Source organism: Scomber scombrus, chromosome 23 (genome assembly GCF_963691925.1).
Source record: "Scomber scombrus chromosome 23, fScoSco1.1, whole genome shotgun sequence".
Classification (NCBI taxonomy): domain Eukaryota; kingdom Metazoa; phylum Chordata; class Actinopteri; order Scombriformes; family Scombridae; genus Scomber; species Scomber scombrus.
Window position 1 is genome coordinate 18167508 of NC_084992.1, and position 24228 is coordinate 18191735.

The 24228-nt window shown below is 40.9% G+C and overlaps 1 protein-coding gene across 1 annotated transcript in view; it reads right to left on the reverse strand.

The window, feature by feature from the left end:
- Nucleotides 1-21868, reverse strand: part of nlgn2a (neuroligin 2a) — a 108832-nt gene extending 86964 nt beyond the window's left edge. The window contains 1 exon segment of the mRNA XM_062444364.1: nucleotides 21343-21868. Coding sequence (XP_062300348.1) covers nucleotides 21343-21850 — 508 coding nt within the window. The 5' untranslated portion in view covers nucleotides 21851-21868.
- Nucleotides 21869-24228: the final 2360 nt, after the last annotated feature.

Consider the following 24228-nt stretch of genomic DNA (forward strand, 5'->3'; position numbering starts at 1 on the left):
GCAGGTTTAACAAAAGACAAACAAAGGTAAGAGAGGAGCTGTAGCTGTTAGAGCCAAAAACTCTCATTTCAACACTTACTATCTGACTGGTTGCCACACTGTTTCTGTATCTCCTGGAGGATTACAAGTAACAATGATTCCTCTCACGAGCAGAGGACTGCAAGACAAGTTCAGCAGCACATATTAAAAAGTTGACTGTATCACATTGTAGAAGTGTTTGATTATTTTAGGATTATCACGCCGCCTATCTCCTGATTTTTAAGTGCTAAAAATTATTTATAGTTCCCTTTTCTGTCCTTGTTTAAGGCTGGTGTGCTGGAGCAGGTTTCAGCATGCTTTAATCTCATTGTGTATGCTTCTCAGGCGAGTATATGCAAATAAATAAAAAAGGATGAATTGTATATATATGTGCGTAGAAGATTCTGTAAATATATATAAGAGATATTTATATCTGTTCTCCACAAGGGTTCTTTTTTGAGCCATCAAATAATGGAATAAAAAAACAGGGGGAAACATCCTGTGACTGTTGGCAGCTGCACTAACTGTACTTTGGATGTGTTGAAGAGAGCCACAAATAAATAAAAACAATGAGGAGGCATCAACATTTATGTATAGATGAAGATGGTGAAGTTTAAAGGAGTTGTGTTGTGGCATTTATTTAAGGTATCTTACCAATTAGCCAGATTTGAAACTATTTAACTCTAGTTGTAAGTGTCCAGATGTTACTGTCATCATAAACATGTGGCTATATGTCCTCCTGTTGTTAATGCTGAATACATAACAGTAGGTGATCATCAGTCATATAGTAAAACATGACTTCAAGTGTTTTTTTTTAAATTCATTTATACTACTAATGAAATTTGTTTGTTTTTTTTGGGTTTTTTCTAGGGTACCAAAAATCAGATAACACTATATTGGCCAATTTGTTTATGACTTCATCATTTTTAAACACATTATAAAAACATACATTTTTGATAAAGATTCCTTAAATTTAAATATCAAAGAGCTGTGACCAAAAACTATACTTCACAGTTGAAAAAATATAGAAAATATGCAATGGAGACACAGTTTTTTATTACCTGAAACACACATCTTTGGTATTCTGTATTACCAGTTGATATTATGCTAATATTATAGTCTCTGCATTTAAAATAACATATTGACCAATATTTCAGTCTCATTTCTTTTATAGTTTAATAGCAGTAGTTAGAATTAGATTCCAAGATAACAACAACACAAATAGCTGCTTAATGAGAAAGTTTATTTAGATCTCACAAGAAATAAACCTTTGTAAAGAACTGGAGAATTTAATGAAGTATCATATTAAATTTTACTCTCATCTGTGTTCTGCTGCACCTGTGATGTCTTTGCCTTTACTGCAGCATCAGAGAGACTCTACAGTATTAGCAGCTGACTGTATGCTGTGGCTAATGTAAGCTTTAGATGTGCTGGGTTTTTTTCTTTTCTTTTTTTTTTCCTGAACGCAACATATTTGATAGCTGGTTGACTCCGACTGCCTCGTATTAATGATGTAAACTGTGTCCTTCATTAAACACCAACTTCAGCTCATTTAAGGCTCATTCAGATGAGTCTATAGATCTGACAGAATCATCACTTTTGCCTACAGACCTCTAATGATGCTGCTTAACCTACAGCGTGTGCGGCCATTGGTAGCGCGTTGCTAGTCATGGCGAATAAGGCAAAGTAATGCTAACATGCTGTAGGTGGTGCTATAATAGATATATAGAAATGACTGACAGCCAATTACAATGCAAAGTTAGAAATAACTGTGGTGAAAAGTAAGACATGATGTTCTCACATGTTACTGCCACAATGGCCACCCATGTTCCCACCCTTGTTCCCTCTGTCTATTTTCAGCACATCATTTTTCTCTTTCTATCACTCCCTCTCCCTCTACCTTTTCAGCCTCCTGGTGCCTCATTCTCAAGTCTCCGACTGAGAGCCTGAGAAATATCGATCCGACCTGGATGAAGGAGGAGAATCAAGTAGACAGAAAAAAAAGGGGAAAAAAAGAAGAGAGAGAGAGAAGGATGGAGAGGACAGGAGAGAAATGGGGTGCTGACGTAGGGTTTTCAAAATCATGTGCGTATGAAGGAGGGAGGGAAAGAGAGGAGTCGAAAAGAGACAATAAAGATGAAGCAATTTGGTGTTTGTTCAGGTGGAAGGGTTGGGAGGAAAATGAGAGAGATAAAAAAGTGGATGCAAGCGAAGTGGAAAAAAAGAAAAGGGAGGAAAGGAAAGAGATTGGGGAAAGGAGCAAGAGGAGGAAGTTACAAAAAAGCAGAGAGGAGCCTTGGGAGGATTAAGGTGTTGCGGCGGTAGAGAGGGGAAATAAGAGAGATATACAGAGCAAAGATAAAGAGATGACAGCGAGAAACAAGAATGAGATAGAGAGATTATAGGAAAGCAAAAAGAGAAGAAAAAGAGAGGTAAACAGAGTGGCGGGGGAGGCAGATGGAGTGACATTTACGGAGTGGTGATGATCGAGTAGGCATGAAGGTTAAAGCCATTTTCTACCTGTGTAGCCAGACACACACATACACAAACACCTACACACCACACATACCACACAAACACCTACACACACACACACACACACTTGTAGGCTTATCTATTCATGCACTCATGCATCTATTACACAGACAAATGTGTGCTTTTAGAGTTTAGATTTGAGTGTGAATCTGGATAGCAGTAAACTTACTATAGAATTATTAGAGGGTTTTATTACCACACAGTCATTAAATAATTATTATAGGCTTTGGCAGCACCCTCTCACACTGTCAGCTATAAATTCTGCTCGTTCTCAACCAAGAATATTGAACATAATTGCAAAAAACGGAAAATGTGAGCGGCTACATTAACTTTTCATAAGGTGACCAAATAAAGAGGAAAAAGAATCCAATAGTTACAAAACTTCATATGTCTTCTGAATCCCCCGGTGTAAATACTGCACTGACAACTTTTAATGAAAAACACCCCCCTACCCCCCCCTCCCCCTCCCCCCTCGTTCTGGACATTGATTTACACTGGTCCGGTATATATATCTGCGGTTCAGCAGTGATGTGTGTGTCTGGTCTCGGAGAGTGATGAGCTTTAACGCCATCAGGGAAATGTCAGTTTATTATATCTCGCACTGTGAACAAGGTTTATGGTGTGAGAGGATGTTTTGGGTCTATGAGATGTGATGATGCACAATTAAGATATATTATATATATATATCATGATTGTAATTTGACAGAGTGTTATGTTGAAATTATAAAAGCTGCTGCCTTAATTATAACTTGCATAATGATCAGTGTTTAAAACCAGCTGTAACATGTTTAAGTTGGCAAGCATTTATTTCAATTAACGCCCATTCTGTGAGCTGGTGACACAACCAAAAAATAAACTCTTGATTGTTGTCTTGTTTCTGCACTATACATTTATCCAATGATGGCTTCTAAAGTGAGTGGGGAGTCTTGTCAAGTGTTACTTGTACTCTGCAGTTATCAAGTTAAATGACAGATATTTGGTAAAAAGAGAATCTCCAACTTCACTTTTTACACACCGAAAATATCAGAGTTCAAATTCTACCCAGTTTGGGTCAACATGGGACCAATAAACCATGTTTACAAAGTAGAAATCTGTTTTTTTTTGGTCCAGTATTACACACAAGAGTTGGTTAAACACTTATTTCTTGTACAAAATGATGTGAGTATGCCCTTAAACGCCACACAAGTTTCGAACACTTTATAACACACATGGTTTAACCTACCAGGCAACCATATTTCTGTGCACAAGCCTGAAAATTAGCGTACCAAAAATGAGAAGGTTACTGTTCGTTAACCCTTTTAGTCATTTAAAATGTAAGTCTTTCAAATTTACAACCCCAAAGTGAGTACAAGTGTTCCTGAAAATAATGCCACCAAGGCTGAAATGTCCCACAGGCACAGTGTCATTCCTACAGGTTAACAATAGTAGAGTATAAAAAGCTTAGTTTGAGTAAATAACCAAAAAAAAACACTAAAATTGTGTCAAACAACCTCTTGGCTGAAGTGGTTCTCTGGGTAACATTAACCCAGTGTTGTGTTGGTGCTGTATTGATCCAAACTGGGCAAAATGTTCAGAATTGGGCCCTGTAGGATTCAGTAAAACAACTATACTGTCAGCCTATGAATCTGATGTTAGAAAACACTATCAGAGGTGGCTTATCCACTGTGGCAAACAAACTACTCTAATAGCCTAATAAAAGTAAGGTAAATGGTCACCTTTGAAAAGTAGGTAGACGTTTTCACTGGGTCAACCTCAACAACAAGTGACTGCTTTGTTTTATATAATTAGGCCTGACAGGATGTATGTTTGTGCCTGTGTGTGCTGAGCCAGTGTATTCCCCAGTCTCAATAGCGTGACTTCTCCCTGTTCCAGAGGTGATAGATTACCGAAGAGACTCTCACTGCCATCTCCCATGATACCCCGTGTCTGTCCGACAACACCCGCTGTTTGTCTCGCCGTGTAACAGATAAGACGCAACTTCAGAAAAGCTCACTTTTTAACCATTTTGACATTTCCAGTTTTGTCAGCCGAGCTGCTCGTGCTCTTTATTGTGCTAACCCTTTGAAGAGCGAAGACTCTTTATGTTGTCTGACATACGGGGAAGGTGGAGAAGGTAAAGGGAAACAAGAAAAATATGGAGAGAGGTTGTTATGTTGAGCTATCAAAATGCCGACAGGCTCAGCTGCACTGTTGCCATTTCCTGTAGTATTTCATCTGTGAGGTAATCTGTGTGGTATATTGTCTTTCCTTGCCTCCGTCCTGTGAAAAAAACAAAAGGAACCAATCTGTTTGTGTGTTTGAAGAGTCATCCAACCCCTGGGCTACTTCTGCCCTAACCAAAAGGCTTGTTGGTGATCTGTGCAGTAACCTTGTACAATGATCCAAGATCACTGTCGATGTTTGTTTATCCATGTAGGCTTTCAACTCTTCTTGCTGCTTTACACACACAGCAGCATCCTCTCCTCTCCTGTTCTCTATCCTTTTCTCAATTAGACGTTCAAATGTACAGTTACAGTAATGGTGTCAAATACTAAAACAGATACCAGGCGAAGAGGGTCTGTGTTTTAAATTATCAGTATTAAAAAGCAACGAATATAAAGTAATATTTTTTAATCAGTTACTTTTAAGACATCACCAAACATTACAAATGTCTCTGGTGATGAACGCTGGTGTTAGATTCTTGTTTTAGTTGGTGATAAATGATGATGAAACTACAACATAGTTTATCTGTGATATGCCAGAAGGTAATGTAACAGCAGCACAAGAAGAGTCTTACTAATTTTCTCCATAATGTCAATCATCTTAAATGAGCAAACATTAGCAGTCATTAGCTGGCAGTGATGTTGCTAGGCATGCGTGCTATATCTCTGATGCATTCAATTCCTAAAGGATTTAAGAAATAAACTCACTATTGGCACATCCAGGGGACACAACGTGTGTTTTTGCTGATGATACTACACTGTGAGTCAGTAGATTTTGACATGGATTGGTACTGGTATCGTAATTTTTTTAAACGATACCCAGGCCTAGTGGTTACTAAGGTTATGGTTAAGGTAACTTCTTAAGCTAACCAACAGAGGCAAACAAAATCCAAGATGTAAAGTTTCTAGGCAAATACAGTTTATCTTTATGGATTATATTGATGCCAAATGACAAGAAGACTGTCCACACATGACACCTTTTATCTTGTGTTTCTGGAGGAATGTATTTTTTGGTGTAATATTATCACCAGAGAGCACAGGGAGCTTCATCTTAATTCAAACTTTTAATATTTTTAAGTTTTTGCCACCACCACAGAAACACAAGGCAACTGCTCAAGTATGATAAGCTTGTCTGACACTGACTGCTTTTAGTTATTGGTTTGACGAATGCTTTACAGGTCTAATAATGTGTGTTTGTATTGATTACTGACGGTGGCCGATCAGGCTAATTATGTATCAGTTAATTGTACTCACTTCCTAACAGCAGTATGCAGTAAATTGGTTGCCCTTTGTGTGCGTGTTTTTTAAACTACTTTCCTAATTAAACATGATGTGTTTGATGGTGTTATTAATGGCTCCTGATGAAACTTGAAAGCTCAGCATTCTCGTTGCCCTTTAGCTTCCTTTTTATAAGTCACATTAAAATGTATTCACGCCTGAAAAAGATCATATTTCTCTGTGTAAGTGGACCTCGTTTTTCTGTCAGGCTACTTTGCGCCTGCAGTGTATGTACAAATTTGGTATTTTAGTACATTTTTTGAAGCATTTTAAAAATACATGACTATAACTATATAATAATAAGCATGTGACATCAAATTAAACACTACAATTTGTCAAAAAACTGATTTTATTACGACCCACCCGAATGACCACCTGTGGGTCACTACACTACTGTTGCACCCAATGTAAGCAGTTAAATGCTACTTAATATTATCCTCTACAAATACTCACATGGGGTATTATCAGTGGAAACAGCGGTATCAGTATGTCTCAATGTGACCGGACTGGGAGTATTGACACAAAGAAGTGTACGACAAAGCTTGTTTAGACCTGACCCTTTGCCTGCCTCCATCTAAATCCATCTCCTCCTCTCAGCCTGGCCTTGTAAGAGCTTATTCCACCGCGGGCTGCAGCACTGGGACATTACTAACCAGTGAGCGGATGAGGCAGAGCTCCTAATGCTGACAGAGTGAAACACTGAGGGAGTGCCAAGATGGAGAACGGGGAGTAATTTAGGTCAAAGGCCCAGGAGGGACACCGAGATGTAGACGCATGGCCATGTGACTCCTGCATGTGTCTGCAGTGTTTTCAACTTTCTCCGTGTCTTCCCTTGGCTCTTCATCTGTCCTTATCTTTACACTTTCCATTAAAGGAAAAGCCCACTCTTAAATAAATACGCCTGCTAACGTTCAGTTATGACACCACAAGAGATTTTCCATTTATACTCATTTGTCCCACGTCTGACGTCTTTTAAAAAGGGGAGTCGAAATCCTGTTTAACTTGAACGCGAAAAAATAAAAGAGTCTACTGGGAAATAAGGCGGCGTTGACAGCAGTGATATAATAGAATGCGTGTTATTTTAATGCTTTTGGACAGTTCAATTGCCATCTCTTTCTGTCTCAAGCCACCCCCCACCCCCCCCACCCCCCAAGCTACATCATACCAAAACGCCAACTGTGTAATCTGTTGTGTCACCTAGAGACTAAACCAGGAGCTGTTGTATTTACTGCACAATCAAGCGGGGACAGATATATGAACTGTGACTATTTGATTGGAATTTTTCATAAAAACATGAATTAGTAATAAAAGGTTTCATTGACCTGGCACCTAATGAAAAGAAACACATTTTATGTTGAAGTACCCTCAAAGAATAGCTCCTTAACTGTGGTGGACACCTTATTAAGGTGTATTGACTAACCAGACCTACATTATGGTTAGATATTTACTTGTCATACACCACATATCTATGCTTGAGTGCGTGGAAACAACCTTGACTTTTTTATACTTTTGTTCATGGCTTCTGCACAATTTATTGCCACTTATTGAGAGCTAACTATCATGCAAGGTGAAAAAATAAGCAGAGAAACTGTTTTTGTATTTCTATCCATAGCATTTCAACAGTGGCGAATAGTGAAAGAGGAGAAAGTGCCTTCAGATTTGGTTGACTATGCATGTGTCAGGGTTGTGTTCTGCGGCGCTCTCCGTGGTCCTGAAATGTGAGCTGACATGAGTTTGCAGTGTATGCTGTTGTTCTTGGGTGTTTGTTTTACCTCATGTGAAAATGCAGCACAGGCTAAATGACTCCTGCGCTGCTTTGCTTGACTGGCCGCACAATGCACAATGGCAATAAGTTCTTGGTTAGTGCCCATTGATTGCACAGTACTGTTTTTTATACATTGCAGAATAGCATAAGGACTAATTCAATCAGAAGGTGCATTTCAGCATTCAGTGCTGTTATTCTGTATTACCAGTCTACATAGTGTAGTGTATATATTATATATATATATATATGTGAATCTAGCTGATTAATTTCATAGTATTTTGCATTGTGACATTCATTTTGACACTGATTCATAATTTTGTGGCTCGGTAAGCAGTTGGCTACATTTTTGTTTTCATTTTTCATTATCATTTTTTTTAAACTTAAAGACTAATCAATCAAAAAAGGCTGCCATTTCCTGTGTAATATATATATATATATATATATATATATATATATATATATATATATATATATATATATATATATATATATACACACACTGTTCCCCATGCATTACTTATGTGCTTGGCTGTGCTGTATATGAAGCTTTCCCTGGCAACAAAATGAGGATTTCTTCTGTATAATAGCCCTGTAGGGAGTGATTACTGTCTATGTTAAACAGCACGTCACTTTTGTTGTAGTTTATTGTGTTACGACTGTTACTGTATGGTCCTTATAGTGAAGGATTGATTCCACCTACATACACACACATGTGGAGTGTATATATCAGCATATCTGCATCTGTGTGCTAAATTGAGTGTGTGTGAGTGTGTCAGTGGCCCAGGTGTTGGAGCTGCACAGATGATGAAATCACAACTCTATGGATTAAACTGAACTTGCAGTCATTAATACTAAGCTTTAACCTAGCAGCTTCTCTTGCCTACTAGTGATGAATTGCATTTGCACTGACGCATTGACTTTCTCCTGCATGAATGTATCAGCTGACTTGTTCTACCAGAGGATGGGGCCTTACCTCTGGATAACCTCCTGCTCTTTCTATCTATTCCTCCATCCCTCCTTTCTTTTAATCTCTCCTTCCCCCCCACCCCCTCGTTCTCTCTGCCCTTACAATTCAGTGTTGTGGGAGGCACTGTGAGCAGCCAGATCTGGCAAAGGGAGCTGTGTGTGTGTGGGTGTGTGTGTGGGTGTGTGTGTGTCCAGAAGGGGGGGAAAGCTAATTTGCATTCACTGCCACTGGCCACCTCAGCTTCAGAAGCCCTGAAGAGATGGCTCTTTGAGCTGCATTGAAAGAGATGGAGTGTGTGTGTGTGTGTGTGTGTGTGTGTGTGCGTGCATGTGTATGTATATGTGTGAGCGTGGGTGTTTGTGTGTGTGGCCGAAAAAGAGAGGCAGGTGGGAGGTACGTACAAAGTGAGAAAAGCCTCATACCTTATAACACAGTGAATGTGTATGTGCCTGTGTCCCTGTACCAACAAGTGTGTAGGTGTCGGCTTTTGTGTGTGTGTATATGTACCAACAAGTGCGTGTGTGTGTGTGTGTGTGTGTGTGTGTGTGTGTGTGTGTGTGTGTGTGTGTGTGTGTGTGTGTGTGTGTGTGTGTGTGTGTTTGCATACAGGCACATCTTCAGTAATTTATCCTTGAGGCAAACCAGAGCCGTTATTAATCTCCAGACAGTTGAATTCTGCTTTTTTTTTGCTATGCGCCTTACAGGTTGTGGGCTCTTTGATCTTCCTATATCTTCTTTTCTCAAGGTTACTTTAATATCACTTTAATAACACTTGCAGTCTGAGAACACGATCTGTTTCCAATTTCCATGGACAGAGGGAACACAGGCTGTGCTGTAAGCCATCAAAAACAAGCAGTTGCATGTTTGTTGGTGGAAACTAATGTAATGGAGATGATATCAGGCCTATTTCAAAATAAAACAATGAAAGACTATTTCATTTAATTCAACAGTACAATTCACTCCTATGTATCAATAAAAAAATCTTCCTACACTGCACAACCCTATTTCTATACTCTTAGGCTTATCTCTCATTCACAGCGTTGCTCGGTCATTTTCAAATGCTGCCGCTCCCATCAACAACACGGTAACAGGATAGCTGACCTCGCCGGCTCCAAACGGCTGACTCAGCAGCTGAGAATGTGAACTGTATCAATAAACCGGAGGATTAATTAAAAGGTGACCACACCGAGAGCTGCGGAAAATTTATGACTGTCCGCTGCTGCAATGCATTATATGACGGGCCTGAATCCTGTCTGTTAGTTGTCAGAGTGAGAGAAGGTGTTACAGCTGCGTGAGGATTTGATGTGACAAGCAAGACTACATAATAAAAATACTATTAAAACTGATAAGATGTGTAGAAATACTACTGAGCAACAAGGTTGTGTTAGAAATGATGTTATTCCAACAAACCATCCCACTATCCAACCAATCTGCAGGTAAACATCCAGCTATAAAAAAGGAGACAATACAATTATGTTATGAAGCAAATATTATAGCAATTAAATAGCATTTAAATTCATATTTAAAGCCATATTGCATTGCTTTTTGTGTGTAACACAGATTATGGAGCTTCTAAAGTCACTTTTGTAGAAATAGCTTCAGCTCATTGTTGATCGTATGAAGTGAAAAACTCAAAGAAGCTCCACTATGTTCACCAGAAAGTGGATAAGTTTGTCTGCCTGCCATTTGATTCTGGGAAAGTAACATATGGTGGGTCTTTTGGAGCTTTTTTGATGAAAACAGCTCACTACTGCTGCTAGAAATCATGCTGGACCAAAACAGTGAAGTTTCACGCCAGAAAACCAACCGTAACCCTAACCCTAACCCTAACCCTAGCTGTTTGGTGCTGGGAAGGTAACATACTGTGGGTCTTTTGGAGGTGTTTTTTTGCTGAAAACAACTCTTTACTGCTGCTAGAAATCCTGCTGGACCAAAACAGCGAAGTTGTGCACTGGAAAACTAACCATAACCCTTAACGCTAACCCTAGCTGTTTGGTGCTGGGAAGATAAGATACCGTGGGTCTTTTGGAGGTTTTTTTTGCTGAAAACAACTCTCTACTGCTGCTAGAAATCCTGCTGGACCATACAGCAAAGTTGTGCACTGGAAAACTAACCATAACCCTTAACCCTAACCCTAGCTGTTTGGTGCTGGGAAGATAAGATACCGTGGGTCTTTTGGAGGTTTTTTTTTAATGAAAAACAACTCTCTACTGCTGCTGGAAATCATGCTGGTCCAAAACAGTGAAGTTGTGCACTGGAAAACCAACACCAACCCTAACTGTTTGGTGCTGGGAAGGTAACATACCGAGGGGTTTTGAGGAGGGTTTTTTTTGCTGAAAACAACTGCCTACTGCTGCAGGAAATCATGCTGGAATCAGGTGATAATTGTCTGTGGGTTTTTTACAACATGCCCCCTTTCAAATTACCCCATCTTTTTATCTCATTAAAAATACCGAGAGCAGCCTTTACTTGAAATTCTGATGATATTTCAGCTTGGATCAAGAGTAGTTTGGGTTGGAAACTGAAGCCAGAAGGCGCCTATGTTTATCAGCATGACTTTGAACTTCTGCCCCACCTGTGGTCCGGTGCTTATTTTTAATGGGGTGTTTAATTGATAGGAGAGGGTGCCTCAGATTTCATCAAGTCCCATTACATGTACTTCATCAATCCCCCAGTGAATTCAGATGATATGCCAGATTGTGCTGGAGCGTTCACCAGAAGCCAAGCCAAAAGAACATGGATAGTCAAACCCTGAGAGCTTATTATTTAAGTACTGTTGTAAAGTCAATTCACTCTCCTGAGGCTAAAAAGATCATTTAAATGGACTGTCTACAGCTAAATCCTATTTCTGCCTTCATTGCTCATCCAAAGCATATGGTGATGACACTGGAAAGCTGTGAGAATTTCAGGCGGGAGGTGGGGAGGGGGATGCGCTTAAAGAGAAAAGGAAGCAGGGAGGGAGGGAGAGGAGAGAGGCAAAATGGTGGGGAATGTAAAGGGAAGAGAGGATGGATGAAAACGGTGGCGATGCATGAAAGAGAAAGATAATATGAGCTGAGTGAGTGAAAAAGAGAAAGAGATGGGGTGAGGAGAGGAGGGTCGATCAAACGGATGACCTACATGTATGCGACAGGATGCGTTAAAAACACACCGCAGAGATTATTAGGATCATGTGACGTTCATGCACATACGTACACACACACCCACCGAATCCTAAAACCCACCCACGCATGCATCCACACATACTCCCTCCTCACATACCCTCTCTCTGTTTCTCTCTCTCTCTCCATCTATTGGGCTTACAGGCTATAAATAGCTGGAACTGAGCCCTTGCTAATTCCTTCATTCAGAGTCTAGTGGAAAGGCAAAATGCATGCGGCCTTTGATGCGCGCCCTGACAGGAAGATACAGGAAGCGGTGTACGGTTGCCAAGACAACCCCTCCGCCCCACTTCCCTCTTTCTTGTGTCTTCGATCTAAATTCTGCACTCCTTGAACACCCTGTCTTCGCCACTTCTCATCTTCTCTTCATCTCGGCGTCTCTATCGCTAACTACTCTGTTGCTTCTCAACCTCCTTCACAGGATAACCCAACGCCTCGGAATGTGATCGATATCATAATCTGGCAGTGTGATCGGTCTCAGTCGTGTTATCACATCACGAGACAGCTGCATCTAGAATGAGTAAAGATACTGAGTGAAATATGCAAATGATTTTCTCCAATTGTTATCGATATGTGCAAAGATGGTTACGCTTCAGATGTTCTTGGTGAAAGAGGGACTGAAGCACCAAGAACCAAGAAAAACTTATTCTCTTCCAGCACTGAGCTTGAATCAGATATTTGAGAACTGTTCCCTCAAGAATAACTCAGGTCAGTTCACTGAAGTTAAATGTGTAGGGTTAGGAAACCATGTGAGACTGTCTGATTTCCTAAAACGTCCTACCTTTGTAGAATTATCTCACAATAGTCTCAATCAGGAGTCTGATATCAAGTCATACTTGAAAAATATGCTGCTACAGGTCCTGAATGATATGTTACTTACTGGGTTTGATTGGTTAAAATAATGATAGACTCAGATTTCAGAGCCTTTAAAACCATAACCAAGTAAAAATTGGACTGTATCCCATATATCGAGACATATTCCACAGATAATCAAATCCTAACACACCCTATAAGATTTTAACATAATGCTACATCACGCACAACAACCATCTTTTTCTTTCACACTCACAGACACCTGTTCTAATATTTTCCAACTCCTCTCTTTGTCTGTGCAGCTAAGAGTTGTCTTGTAAGATGTGTTAGCTTCAGTACTTCTGGACACATTTCTAACAACCTTTCCTAGATTTCAACAGTCCATCAAACCCCCACAGTCTGTGCCACCTCAGCAGTCAACATTTTAAAAAAGAATCTGCACCTCCTCCCCTCATCCTTCTCTTCCTCTCAGCTCACATCTCATGGTTGGATATCGTAGCTCTGTGATATAAAAAGAGGGATGTCACTGTCCAAATTCTGGCAAGTATCAAACAGAGACGCTTTTGTTCTCCCTGGGGAACCTCGCCCTCGCTGACATGTTTGAATGCTTTCTGTCATGTAAATGTCCATTTTAAAGAACAACCTAACAATCGCTTTGCTTTCAGTGCCTCTCAGAAGTCAAACAAACCTAGAGGTACATCGATAGAAACTGGATTTACTGTTTTAGTCTTGAAAATGTTTTGCTTCTCATTCAAGTTCCTAGAGGGGGTATATAATCTGATTATTCTGGTTTAACATCAAGTCAGATGTACGTCATACACTACTGTTTAACCCACCGAAAAAGCTTCCCTTTTCTGTTCTAACTCACTCATTCCATTACAAATATGCAATTTCTTCATTTTTTGACATGATTTCTCATTAGAAGCTAGAAGCAAACATGATTTAATGCTCTAAACATATTACTTAACCTGTCTGTCCTTCACATATAGAACCACACATTTACATCGTCATGGAGACCGCATCCAAAACAATACACGCAATAAATCCACACTCTGTGGCTCCATAATGAGCTATCTACACCTTTCTGGAAGCTGAATGTAATGCTATGTAAGACTTTTTAATGCTTTCTGTATTTGGATTCACTCTCTCGATGACATTTAGTAAGCGGAGAAGATTGACACCGATGAATATGAAGCTTCAGTCAGCAAGCCTTACCTTACCTTAGGATAAAGACTGGCAATAAAAGAAAAAAAGCTAGCCTGGCTCTGACTAAAGGCGTGAAAATAATGCCAGCAGAACCTATAAAGTGCACTAATTAACACTTTATGTCTTTTTGTTTAATCCCTACTAAAACCAAAGTGTAAAAAAACAACACGTTGTTGTTTTACTGACTACTTTGCGGTTGCCAGGAAACCAGCGGTTCGACTCCGGGAAGTTACGGCACCCAACCATGAAATTGCTGGACTATTAACCATGTATATAAAGAGCGGCATTGCTCTTCTCATCTAGCTGCTGGCAAAAAGCGAAAATTATTCTTTAAGTACCATTAATCCCAATTTTTAAACTATACTCTATACTGTATTTCTATTATGAAAGGGAAAACCTACATATACATTGATACCCACACATTTGGTGAAATGGAAGAAAATAATGTTCTTTGATTGAGAATTCAGTTCCACTGCAAAAGAAAAAAAAAGTACAAATAATCCTTTAAAGTCTTGAAACTTTCTTTTTGAGTCCTTGTCAAACTTTTCAGGGACCAGCAGACACCCTGTGTGCTCAGGCTGTTGGTGGCCTTTCTAGGTATCTACTGTGTAAGAATATCCTATTTGGATGAATGGAAAAGTTCAAAGCCAGTGACCGACCCTGGCTGATTTGATTCTTCCTTCAACCATACCACCTCCCGGAGTAAGACAAAGCCTTTGACCGAGCTGGCCACTTGCTGTCTGCTCCAGTGTGCCTCGGGATGGAGCGCATAGCAGAGAGGAACCAGCTGAGCAGAGGAGACGGAGAGACGGAGAAGGAGGAGGTGGAAAATGAGAGCAGGCGCAAAAAGAAAAGATGGACTCTGTCAGATTGGGTTTGTAAGGGTTAGACCACAGGCCCCTTCTGTTCTGACCTCCGTCTTCCTTAAAATGACAACCACACATAGAGATTACACACATTAAATCTGACTCTCTGCTCTTCGCTGCGGCCTTGTCTTTTTATTAAAAGCTCGGTTTTGTCTCTGTCAGCTTCGGTTAGTCCGCTAACATCAAAAGAAAACTTTCTGGCGTGTGAATTGGAGTATGTGCGTGGGTGAGGAAACGGCAGTGGATATTTCATGAGTTCCCCTGTGAGCTACAGGCACCTACACTGTATGTAACAGCAATTGTTCATTCTAGGGGAAGTATATTCTGCCTGCAGAAAGATTTTGATCTGTTTCCTTTTTTTTACCCATTTTTGTTCTTTAGAGGGTGTCGACTGGGGCTGCCGACACAAAAGAGTGACATAAAGAAAGAGATGGAGCAGAATAATCAAGGTTTTTCTCAAATCAGAAGAAATATATATCATATTTCCACTCCTGCATGCTGGCCCTCTCTCTCTTTCTATATTATGTATGTTTTTTACCTCTTTTATTTATTTATTTATCTCTAGCCCCTTTTTTTGCGATGCTGATGTTGCAGCGCAGCTCTCAGCTCTCTGTGTACGTTATTGTGTTAGTATCGAACCCTTCTTGATGAATCTCCTAAAAAGAAATTGAAATATTGCAGAAAGGGGAGATGTGGGAGTTTGAGTTTGATGCATGGAGATAGATGAAGTATCTGATGGAATAATTTATCAGGCCCCCAGCTTGCACCCCGCAGCTCAACCTGAGAAGCACAGAGCTGATAACGCTGAGGTTAGCGGTTCAAATCTCGGAGGATTATCTGGCAAAACCGATGTACACCCTCCTCGAACAGGATTAATTGAGAGAGAACTAGCAGCTTAAAAGGCACTTTTTAACATCTTATGGGGGTTAAAACCCAGCTCCACTACCACAAAAGTTCTTATAAGACTGGTGGAGTTTTACTCTAAAATTGTGTCTAACAATACACAGGCAGAGGCCCCTCAGCCAATGAGAAACGGTCACAGGGATTGGTAGAGAGTGGTTTTACAGTATAATAAAAAATGTTTTCCTCCAGGATACATCTCCAGTTTTCTGCCCTTGACAACGGGAAATATGCAAAACATTTTTTGGGATGATCATGATCATGACATTTTGTGTGGAAAATGCCTGGTTGAGGAGTTTTATATGAAATCACATGTGAAAGGAGGGGAAAAAAGCAGAGTTATAAATGTAAAGAGCTGAGGGTAACATTAAATCATGAAGGATTTTGTGTAGGAATAGACTTCTGAAAAGGAGAAGTACTTTATCTGGACGTCAGCTGGATGTCTGAGCCATCCAGCTCTGGTTGATTCTGACTGTTTATTCAGGCTTCAGCAGGTGTTGTGAGAAAATCTGTTTCTGCTAACATCAAAGCAATGCTTTCTCCATCACTTAGATGCACTCTGCCTAACTGTACAAAGCACAGCTATATGAGGTCTTGTGCGTTGGTTAACATTTACAGCGAGTTCCCATTTAACCGCTGCTGAGTGCAGCTACTCCGGCTTATTCACCATGACGTCTTGCTCTGTGTTAATGGCTGCTGACTGCTGAGAGATGCATGCGGTTTATCTGTGGGCCTGAGGCAACAGCAGCAGCAGCAGCAGCAGCAGTGGCGGCGGCTGGTCCTTCCCTCCCTTTCCCTCGTCCATCGATCCGCCGTGACTCTGCAGGAGCCAGATGAAAACCTCTCGCTATGATTTATGGGATGTCATCTACAGGGGAACCGGTGGAGCCCCTCCTTCGCTGTATTCTGTGAAGGAGCAGCCTGCCAGAGGGCATAACCAGTTCCCCTGGGTCCTAGGGCCTGGTATTCTATACTACCACAGGGACAATGACAAAAGTTGGGTTTAAAGAGAACACCTTTCATCATATCTAGAAGGACACACAGCCTCAGTATACTTTAAATGAAGCTTATCGGATTGTCTGACAGCATCTGACACCTGTTAGTGTGTTTAGAACAGTGTTTAAAATTAGAGAAAAGAACCAAGAAATATCATCCCTGGATCTAAAATATTGATGTAGTGGAAGCACTAAAGTCCTCATTTGCATATGATATTAAACTGCTGTTAATCATATAGTAACAAGTGTAATTTTGTAAAATTTGTATTTTAGTTTCTTCCTAAAATATTACAATTGAAACATATTTATTCACGGGTGCAGCGGAATTAATGTAAAAGTGACAACACATGGCTGGACTAAGCACTGTAATATTAATTAAGGAGCCATAAGTAACCACCAAATGTTAGCATGTTTGTTTATCTATGAACAAACACCACAAATTCATGTCCGTGTCCTACTTTCTTCCATTCGCACTGATCGCAGCATTAAGAAGTAATTCTGCCGGATTAATCCACTTAAAATTAGAGGAAGGCTTTTAAGAATTCTGCCTTAAGGGTGCCCTAAAAAAGCAGAGAGAAGTAACACCAATTGGGATACGGAGAGATGTAGCGTCCATGTTTTAAAAAGGAAAAAGAATAGAAGTGGACTCAACGGTACAACAAGAGAAGACGTGTGTGTGTGTGTGTGCGTGCGTGTGCGCGTGTGTGTGTGTGTGCGTGTGTGTGCGCGTGTGTGTGACAATGAGCTGAGCCGATAGTTCCCATGGACTGATTTTTGATCTCCTGCCCAAATGTCTCCTCTCTCCTTCTTGTTTCATCTCCTCTCCCTGATTTCCCCTCTTCTTCTATCCTCTCCTAGTTTCCTCTCTCTCCTCTCATCTCCTCTCCAGCTGCACAAGTAGAAAATGACTTAAAATCAATGAAGTAGGAGAGGAAGAGGAAAGAAAAAAAAAGACAACCCTATGGCTGTGAGAGAGTGCTGATGCTAGCAATGTGATGCCTGACTTGACCACCATAAATATAGCAGAATTGATGATGAGTGATGAAACATGTTCACGCTTTACCACAGCTTCTTTTTAACAATAAGAAAGATATACTTTAGACGGGTCAGTGCCAAATAAGGGTTGGCGAGGTGAGCAGTTCAAAAATATCTTAAAAAATAGTCTTAAAAGCTGCATCAGGTTTGTTAAAATGTACATTTTGCATTTTTGTTGGTTTTTTTCATTTGAAATGACATTTGCACCATTTTTTACCAAAAGACTGAATGCTCCTGAAAATGTCAAATGGTGTAACCACAAAAGACTTAATTTAAAAACATGATTCCCCAGATTAAATGTAATATTTAGAACAATTGAAGAATTTAGCGTTTTGAAGCAAGTTTAATTATTTGCTGCAAAGTTTTTATGGTTACACCACTTAGACATGTTTACCATAATCTTCTAATATATTCTCTCAAAATGGATTAAAAGCAGAAATGTTATGCTGGGTCCACAAAAAAAGAATGTGTGCAAGGTATGCATAAGTTTATTTTCAAATTTCAACCCTTTTAAAATTGAGTAAACCACAGGGACACAAAAAAACATCATTGACCCATACACTAATTATATGGGTGTATATTTGGTTATAGACTGTACCAATATAAAGGTGATGCTGGATTGTTCCTATCAATATTTTTGCAAAAGTGTGCCATTGTGATAAAGGGTGAAATAGTGTGACAAGACAACCTGATTATATTGCAACCCTTAACATCAAGCTGTATGCATTGTTGACTAGCAGCAGCCTGGCAGCAGCAGCAGCAGCAGTGAAGTCGGTGAAGTGAAGAATCTTAAGCAGGTTCGTATTTAAAGTTTAAACCCTCCAGGAGTCACAGTATTGAAACCGACTTCACTGGACAAACCTAACATCTGTTGATCTGATGTTTCATTTCAGCGTTAGGTGTTGTTCCCTAATCTGTGATTGTTGCTCAGACACGCTGTTTAATTACACGACATTGTGATGAAATTCCTTTCAAAAGAAAATTCAGACATCTGCTCTTTTTATGAAAAAAAAGAAGCAAAGTGTCAGTAACAGCTGAGCTTAGCTAATAAGAATCAATCCAAACATTCATCTTTGAAATTAGAGGGAGAAGTATTACTATTCAATACCATCCCTCTCTCTTTCCACGAGTGGATCCAGAGCAGAGTTATTATTGCGTATGTGTCATTAAGACGTGAACATTATTTATGAGCTAAATTAGCCGCAGCTTGATTTGTTTGTGACTGTGGAGGATTGATTTGATGAAAATGCCGTCGGCGGCAGCCTGAGCGGCACCGAGACACGCAGGCAGGTGAGCTGCGGCCTCTGTGGTAGAGCTCTGATGTCACAATGAAAGATCTAGCAGTGAGTTCAGGAGTTGAATGTGATTTGTTATTTTTAAATATTAATTTAGCCTCAGATCTATAGTTAAGTAGTCTATCAATAAAATAAAATGTAAGAATCAGAGAGAAAAATCGTGATACAAGTCTGGCTTCGGTCAAGTCAGCAAGTGCATGTTCAGTTAAGATTTTGTAGAATCACGCTTGTGTGTGTGTGTGTGTGTGTGTGTGTGTGTGCATACATGTGCCACAGTTCAAATCGAACTTACACCCTTGACTGATTAGGGTATTGGTAATAATGCACATACCTCACTAACACTGTGATTGTGTGTTACAGTGAAGATGTAGGGTGGACTGCTAATGTTTCATGTTGATGAATGAAGGTCAAAGTCTAACGGCCCCATAGACACTCATGTCAGCTCGGCACACTCGCAAACAGAAAATATTTCACACCTGTGTGACATATCCACACACTGTGCACTGGATGTGTAAGTCAGAAGGTGTGTGTGTATATCTCTCTTATGGCACACTCATTTCCACAAAGTCATATATCTGAGGAAACAGGAAGAAAAAAAAAACCCAGAGTGTGACAGTGTGAAATGACTCATAACCTGATGTATAGTTTTCTATATGTACCCGAGGAGCTATAAGAAGCAATGACAGGGTGCTGAGGGGCTGAAGCTGCAGTGTTGGACGGGAGAAGTGGAAGGGAAGGGAGGGTGTTGAGCTGTGAGAGGCTAAAAAAAAAAAGGGAAAAAAAGGGAAAAAAAAGAAAGAAGTCCAGTCAAGTGCTGAAAGTGAGACTGCGATGTGTTAGAGTGGAAATCAGTACCTCATCACTGTACCACAGTGCTGACATGCATACAAATGTGCACATGTAGACAGTAAGAAAAACATGGATGAATACAAACATATTAGGTATACAAAAGCTGATACCCGATATCGTCAAAAGCAGTTGATGCGGTTTTCCCTTTCGGCTTGAATTTGTACACTCGCATTTCTTATTCGCAGGTTTGTCAAAAAAAATTCTATAAGAGATAGATTGTGTTAGTGAGAGTCATCTAAAGCAAATGAATGTTGAAAAACTGCTTCTGCCCGCCAACATGATTCTTACCGTCTCCTCTCTATGAAAAGCGCCGGCTTTGTGCAGCTTATATTAGAGATATAAAAATGAAAAGACAAATGTGAAAAACTTGTTATAATAGCATAGGCAAGGAGAGAGAAATAGAGAGAGAGAGAGAAAGAGAGAGGGGTGATGAAAGTCTTTACTCCTCATATCACACCTCCTGACAAAATGGAAGTATTTCATTTTTATTCCTCACACAGCTATTACTGCCCAGGCGGACAAAAACGTCCATGGTAAGATCTAAGTTGAGAGAAGAGGGTTCTTGATGGTTAAAAAAAAGGAAGAAAAGTCAAATGTCACCTAATCCTTTTCTCATAAAACACCTGGAAGCTGCTTCAAGTTGTGGCCTTTTTTTCTCTTGCTTTATAATACCTTGAAATGGATGTAGTGTAAAACCAGAGAGGGGTAATTGAAAAAATTCATTGATATTCTGCATAATGCTTTTTTATGTGTTTTATATAAAACCCCCCCACTCACACCTCATCTTTAAAACTCTTTAAGTCTCATAGTCACCATGTATAAGACACATATGTAATATTTATGGTGTTTACCAGGAAACCAGAAAAAGAAAAAAAAGAATCACTGGACTTTTCTAGACATTTTTCCACATTAGGTGAACTTCCCAACATAGGCTTCCCTCCCTTATGAGAGGTCCTATGTGACCATTTGCTAAACCCCTCCCCTCAACAGTAAATGTTCAATCATAGCTTTGCAATTGTGAAGGGCATGGCAGGTCCACTGAGCTTCGGATTCCTCCGAATTTTCTTGAAATGCTGTTCATGTAGTTGCTTTTTTGCCCTCTCTAAAACCAAAAAATACAAGGCCAAAAAAGTGAAGAATCTCTTAAAACACTGTGTTGATCCACTATTTTGTGGGGTTAGGTTAAAAAAAAAAGAAACCCTTCATGACCAGCACATCCATTATGTATCATTTCTCCATGTGGGAAGCCAGCCGGTCCTGCATTAAAACATTATTTTGTCTACTTCTATCTGAAGTTATTTATTTAAAATTACTAAGAATTTCTTCTGGTAAACTGTCGCTACTGAGCAAAAATTTGACAGATGCAGCAACAGTAACAGTAACTGAGGGGGCAGAGCTTAGCAAACAGTCATTAATCTATTCCCTCAACCAACCCTTCTAGTAATACTGTCCACTCACCATCCTCCGTGGGCACGTAGACGTTGAGGTAGAGGCAGTCCTCGCTCTGGTTCTGGATGTAACCGGCTGCCACGTCCAGATTGTCTGTGAACCACACGGGCAGCATAATCTCCGGCAGCACACCGTGGACGTTCTGAGGGCACACGGGGGCAAACTGGGTGGCGTTGCGAATCTCCTGCCAGGATCCCGGAGCTTCAGGCGGCTGGAAGCGGCGGTCGCCGATTGGCGCGGTGGCGTAGGGAACGCCGAGGTACTGCTCCACAGGGCCAAGGATCTCGTTGTTTAAGTCCTTCTTGATGCCTCTGAGTTTGCCATAGTTGGTGGTGACTATGGGGTGTTTGGAAGGGTCCATCTTCTGGCTCGAGACCAGGCTGAAGAGGAGGGCAAGGCCCAGTGCCCCCATCAGGCACCAGTCTGTCATGAGATTATGGGGGCTCGTCCTGGTCCACGGACCCCGTCGACTTTGTTTACACGAAGCAAGTGGAAGGGGGTACATGACTGGTTTCATACTGTTCAGCCACCTGCTCTTAGTCTGTTTTGGGTCCAGTGAAATAAAAAGGCAGTACAATCGGATGTAGCTCTGTCTTCTTAAGAGGGAACGTGGCTCGTAACCAACAATTTGGAAGGTAAAGTAGAAGAGAGGGATTAACACAACAAAAGCAAGCAACCTCTAAAAGACAAAAAGGAGCTTTTCTGGAGGCTTGATCAAGAAAGGGAGCGCTGAGTGAAGGTGAGATTGAGGGTAAAGCGGCGTGCCGGGGGAAAGCAGGGTCCCTGGGATGCTGGAGAGGGAGGTCGGACCTCGGCTTGGGTGCCAGGTCAGTGCTGATTCTGAGCGAAGGCGGACCGAAACGCATCCCCAGCCATGGTTCTGTTGCGTTCCATCCCTATTGGTCTCGTCTTATCCAGATCATTTGATTGATGTTTTTTAAGTCTGCAGAAAGAGAAAGGGAGGAAGCGGAAGGAGAAGAGATTTAAATGATAGTGATGTATAGAGAGAAAAACAGAAAGAGAGAGAAGGAGGAAATAAAGGGGGGGGGGGGGGAAGATAAGAGAGATTATAGCTTATCTGAAACAGAAATACATCACATTAAATGTTGTAAAAGCTACATTTTCCCTTCAACTGTCGCCAAGCAAAACATATTCCCTGGAACGAAAGCAGTTGAAATGAGAAGACACGTTAAATCTAGAGACAATATTGTTGAATCAAGTCAACAAGCTTCATTTTGGGAACATCGCTTCACCTCATTCCATTTTGCGCATAAAAAAAATTCACCATCCTGCAGCATGTGAGTAGAAAAACAGCAAAAGCACCAAAACAACCGCAATCTTTGTAATCACGCTTCACCTCCTCTGATTTTCGCAACACAATCTGACCCCGAGGTATCTCATGTGTACTCCATGTCCAGTGCACATTTCTACATAACTCTCCCTGTATTTTATGCATGACGAATCTAAATCAGACATGTTGGCCCTGTCCTGGTCTGACCTGCGTTAGGACGGGCACCAAATCCCTCCTGGTGAACTGTATTTAACCTGCCAGCTCGCTCCTAGCACGCAGGAGCTAATGTAGCACAGCTGATGCAGTCACGCTCCTGCCTAAGTCTTCATCTAATAACGATGCTACTGATGCCTCAATATTGACGGTTATTAATTTCCTACATGCTTCAGTTCTGCTTTTTGAAGATCATAGTACAGTAGACAGAGATGGATGAAGAGAAGAAACTGGAGATTAGGGTGAGCCTTTCACTGCCCAGTAAGGTTAAAGGTCAATAATATGCGCCTTTAAGCAGCTTATAACGGTCCGGGACACTTTCTGGCTACATGCAGAGTAACAAGAGCTCAAAGACACACACACACACACACGCAGAGTAAGCCTTAACTGACCCACACATGAATGAATGCCCACACACTGTACGCTCATTCATGTAATCTACTGCGCAAATGTGCAAATCCGCATGTAACAGACCCAGAGTTGGAAATGCATGAGATTATTCTGTCATAACATTGGTGGGTGGTGTTATGTAATGGTACGAGACACACACACACCGTACAAGTAATGAGTATGAGACAAGACAAAAAATGTATTTTAATGTTCACACACACACATACTATTTCATTCTTATCTGATTTTTTAAATTCACCATTACCTCTCTCTCTCTCTTTCACGCTCCCTCTTGCTTCATCGCCGCCATGTAATTGTCCCATTCAAAGTCATCATTAACCGTATTATTGCATGGCCCGCACCCACTGAAGCAGCTCTGTGTTTTTGTGTTGTCTGTACCAACCCCCCCAGCCCCCCTCCCCACCCCTTCTCCCACTGCAAATAAAGCCGTCTGAATGTGAAAGCATGGGAGTGAAGCGTCCTGAGGCAAGACGGCAGATAATTAGAGTCTATAGGCTGATGAGCAGGCGAGCGGTCTCACTCACGCTGATGTAAGACATACAAATAGGGAGGCTCATTTGTGTAATAATAAAGTTTTCTTATGTACAACAAGCTCTTTGAGGGGAGGATGTACGCCAGCTTGTAGGAAGAAAGAACGTGTGTTGTTTCAGAGCGCGGTAATTTGGGAGCGAGCGTTAAATTCACTTCACTTGTGCGGCGTCTGCGATCGCTCTTTGTCTTTCTTTTTTGGTACAGCGCGCTCATCCTAAATATCTCGGTTCCTGCCTTTGTTCCTCTCAGTGTGGACTTTGTTGTGCTGCCCACGCGCTCCATGTGTGCGTCTGGGTGTGTATCCTCTCGTGGAGAAGCGGGCGGCACAATGTGCGCTCTAATTAAACCGTGGAGAGTCTGGAGGCCGGACTGTTTTGCTCCTCGCTCAGGGACGAGCCCTCCACCCACACACGTGCACGCACACACACACACACACGCTTACACACTGA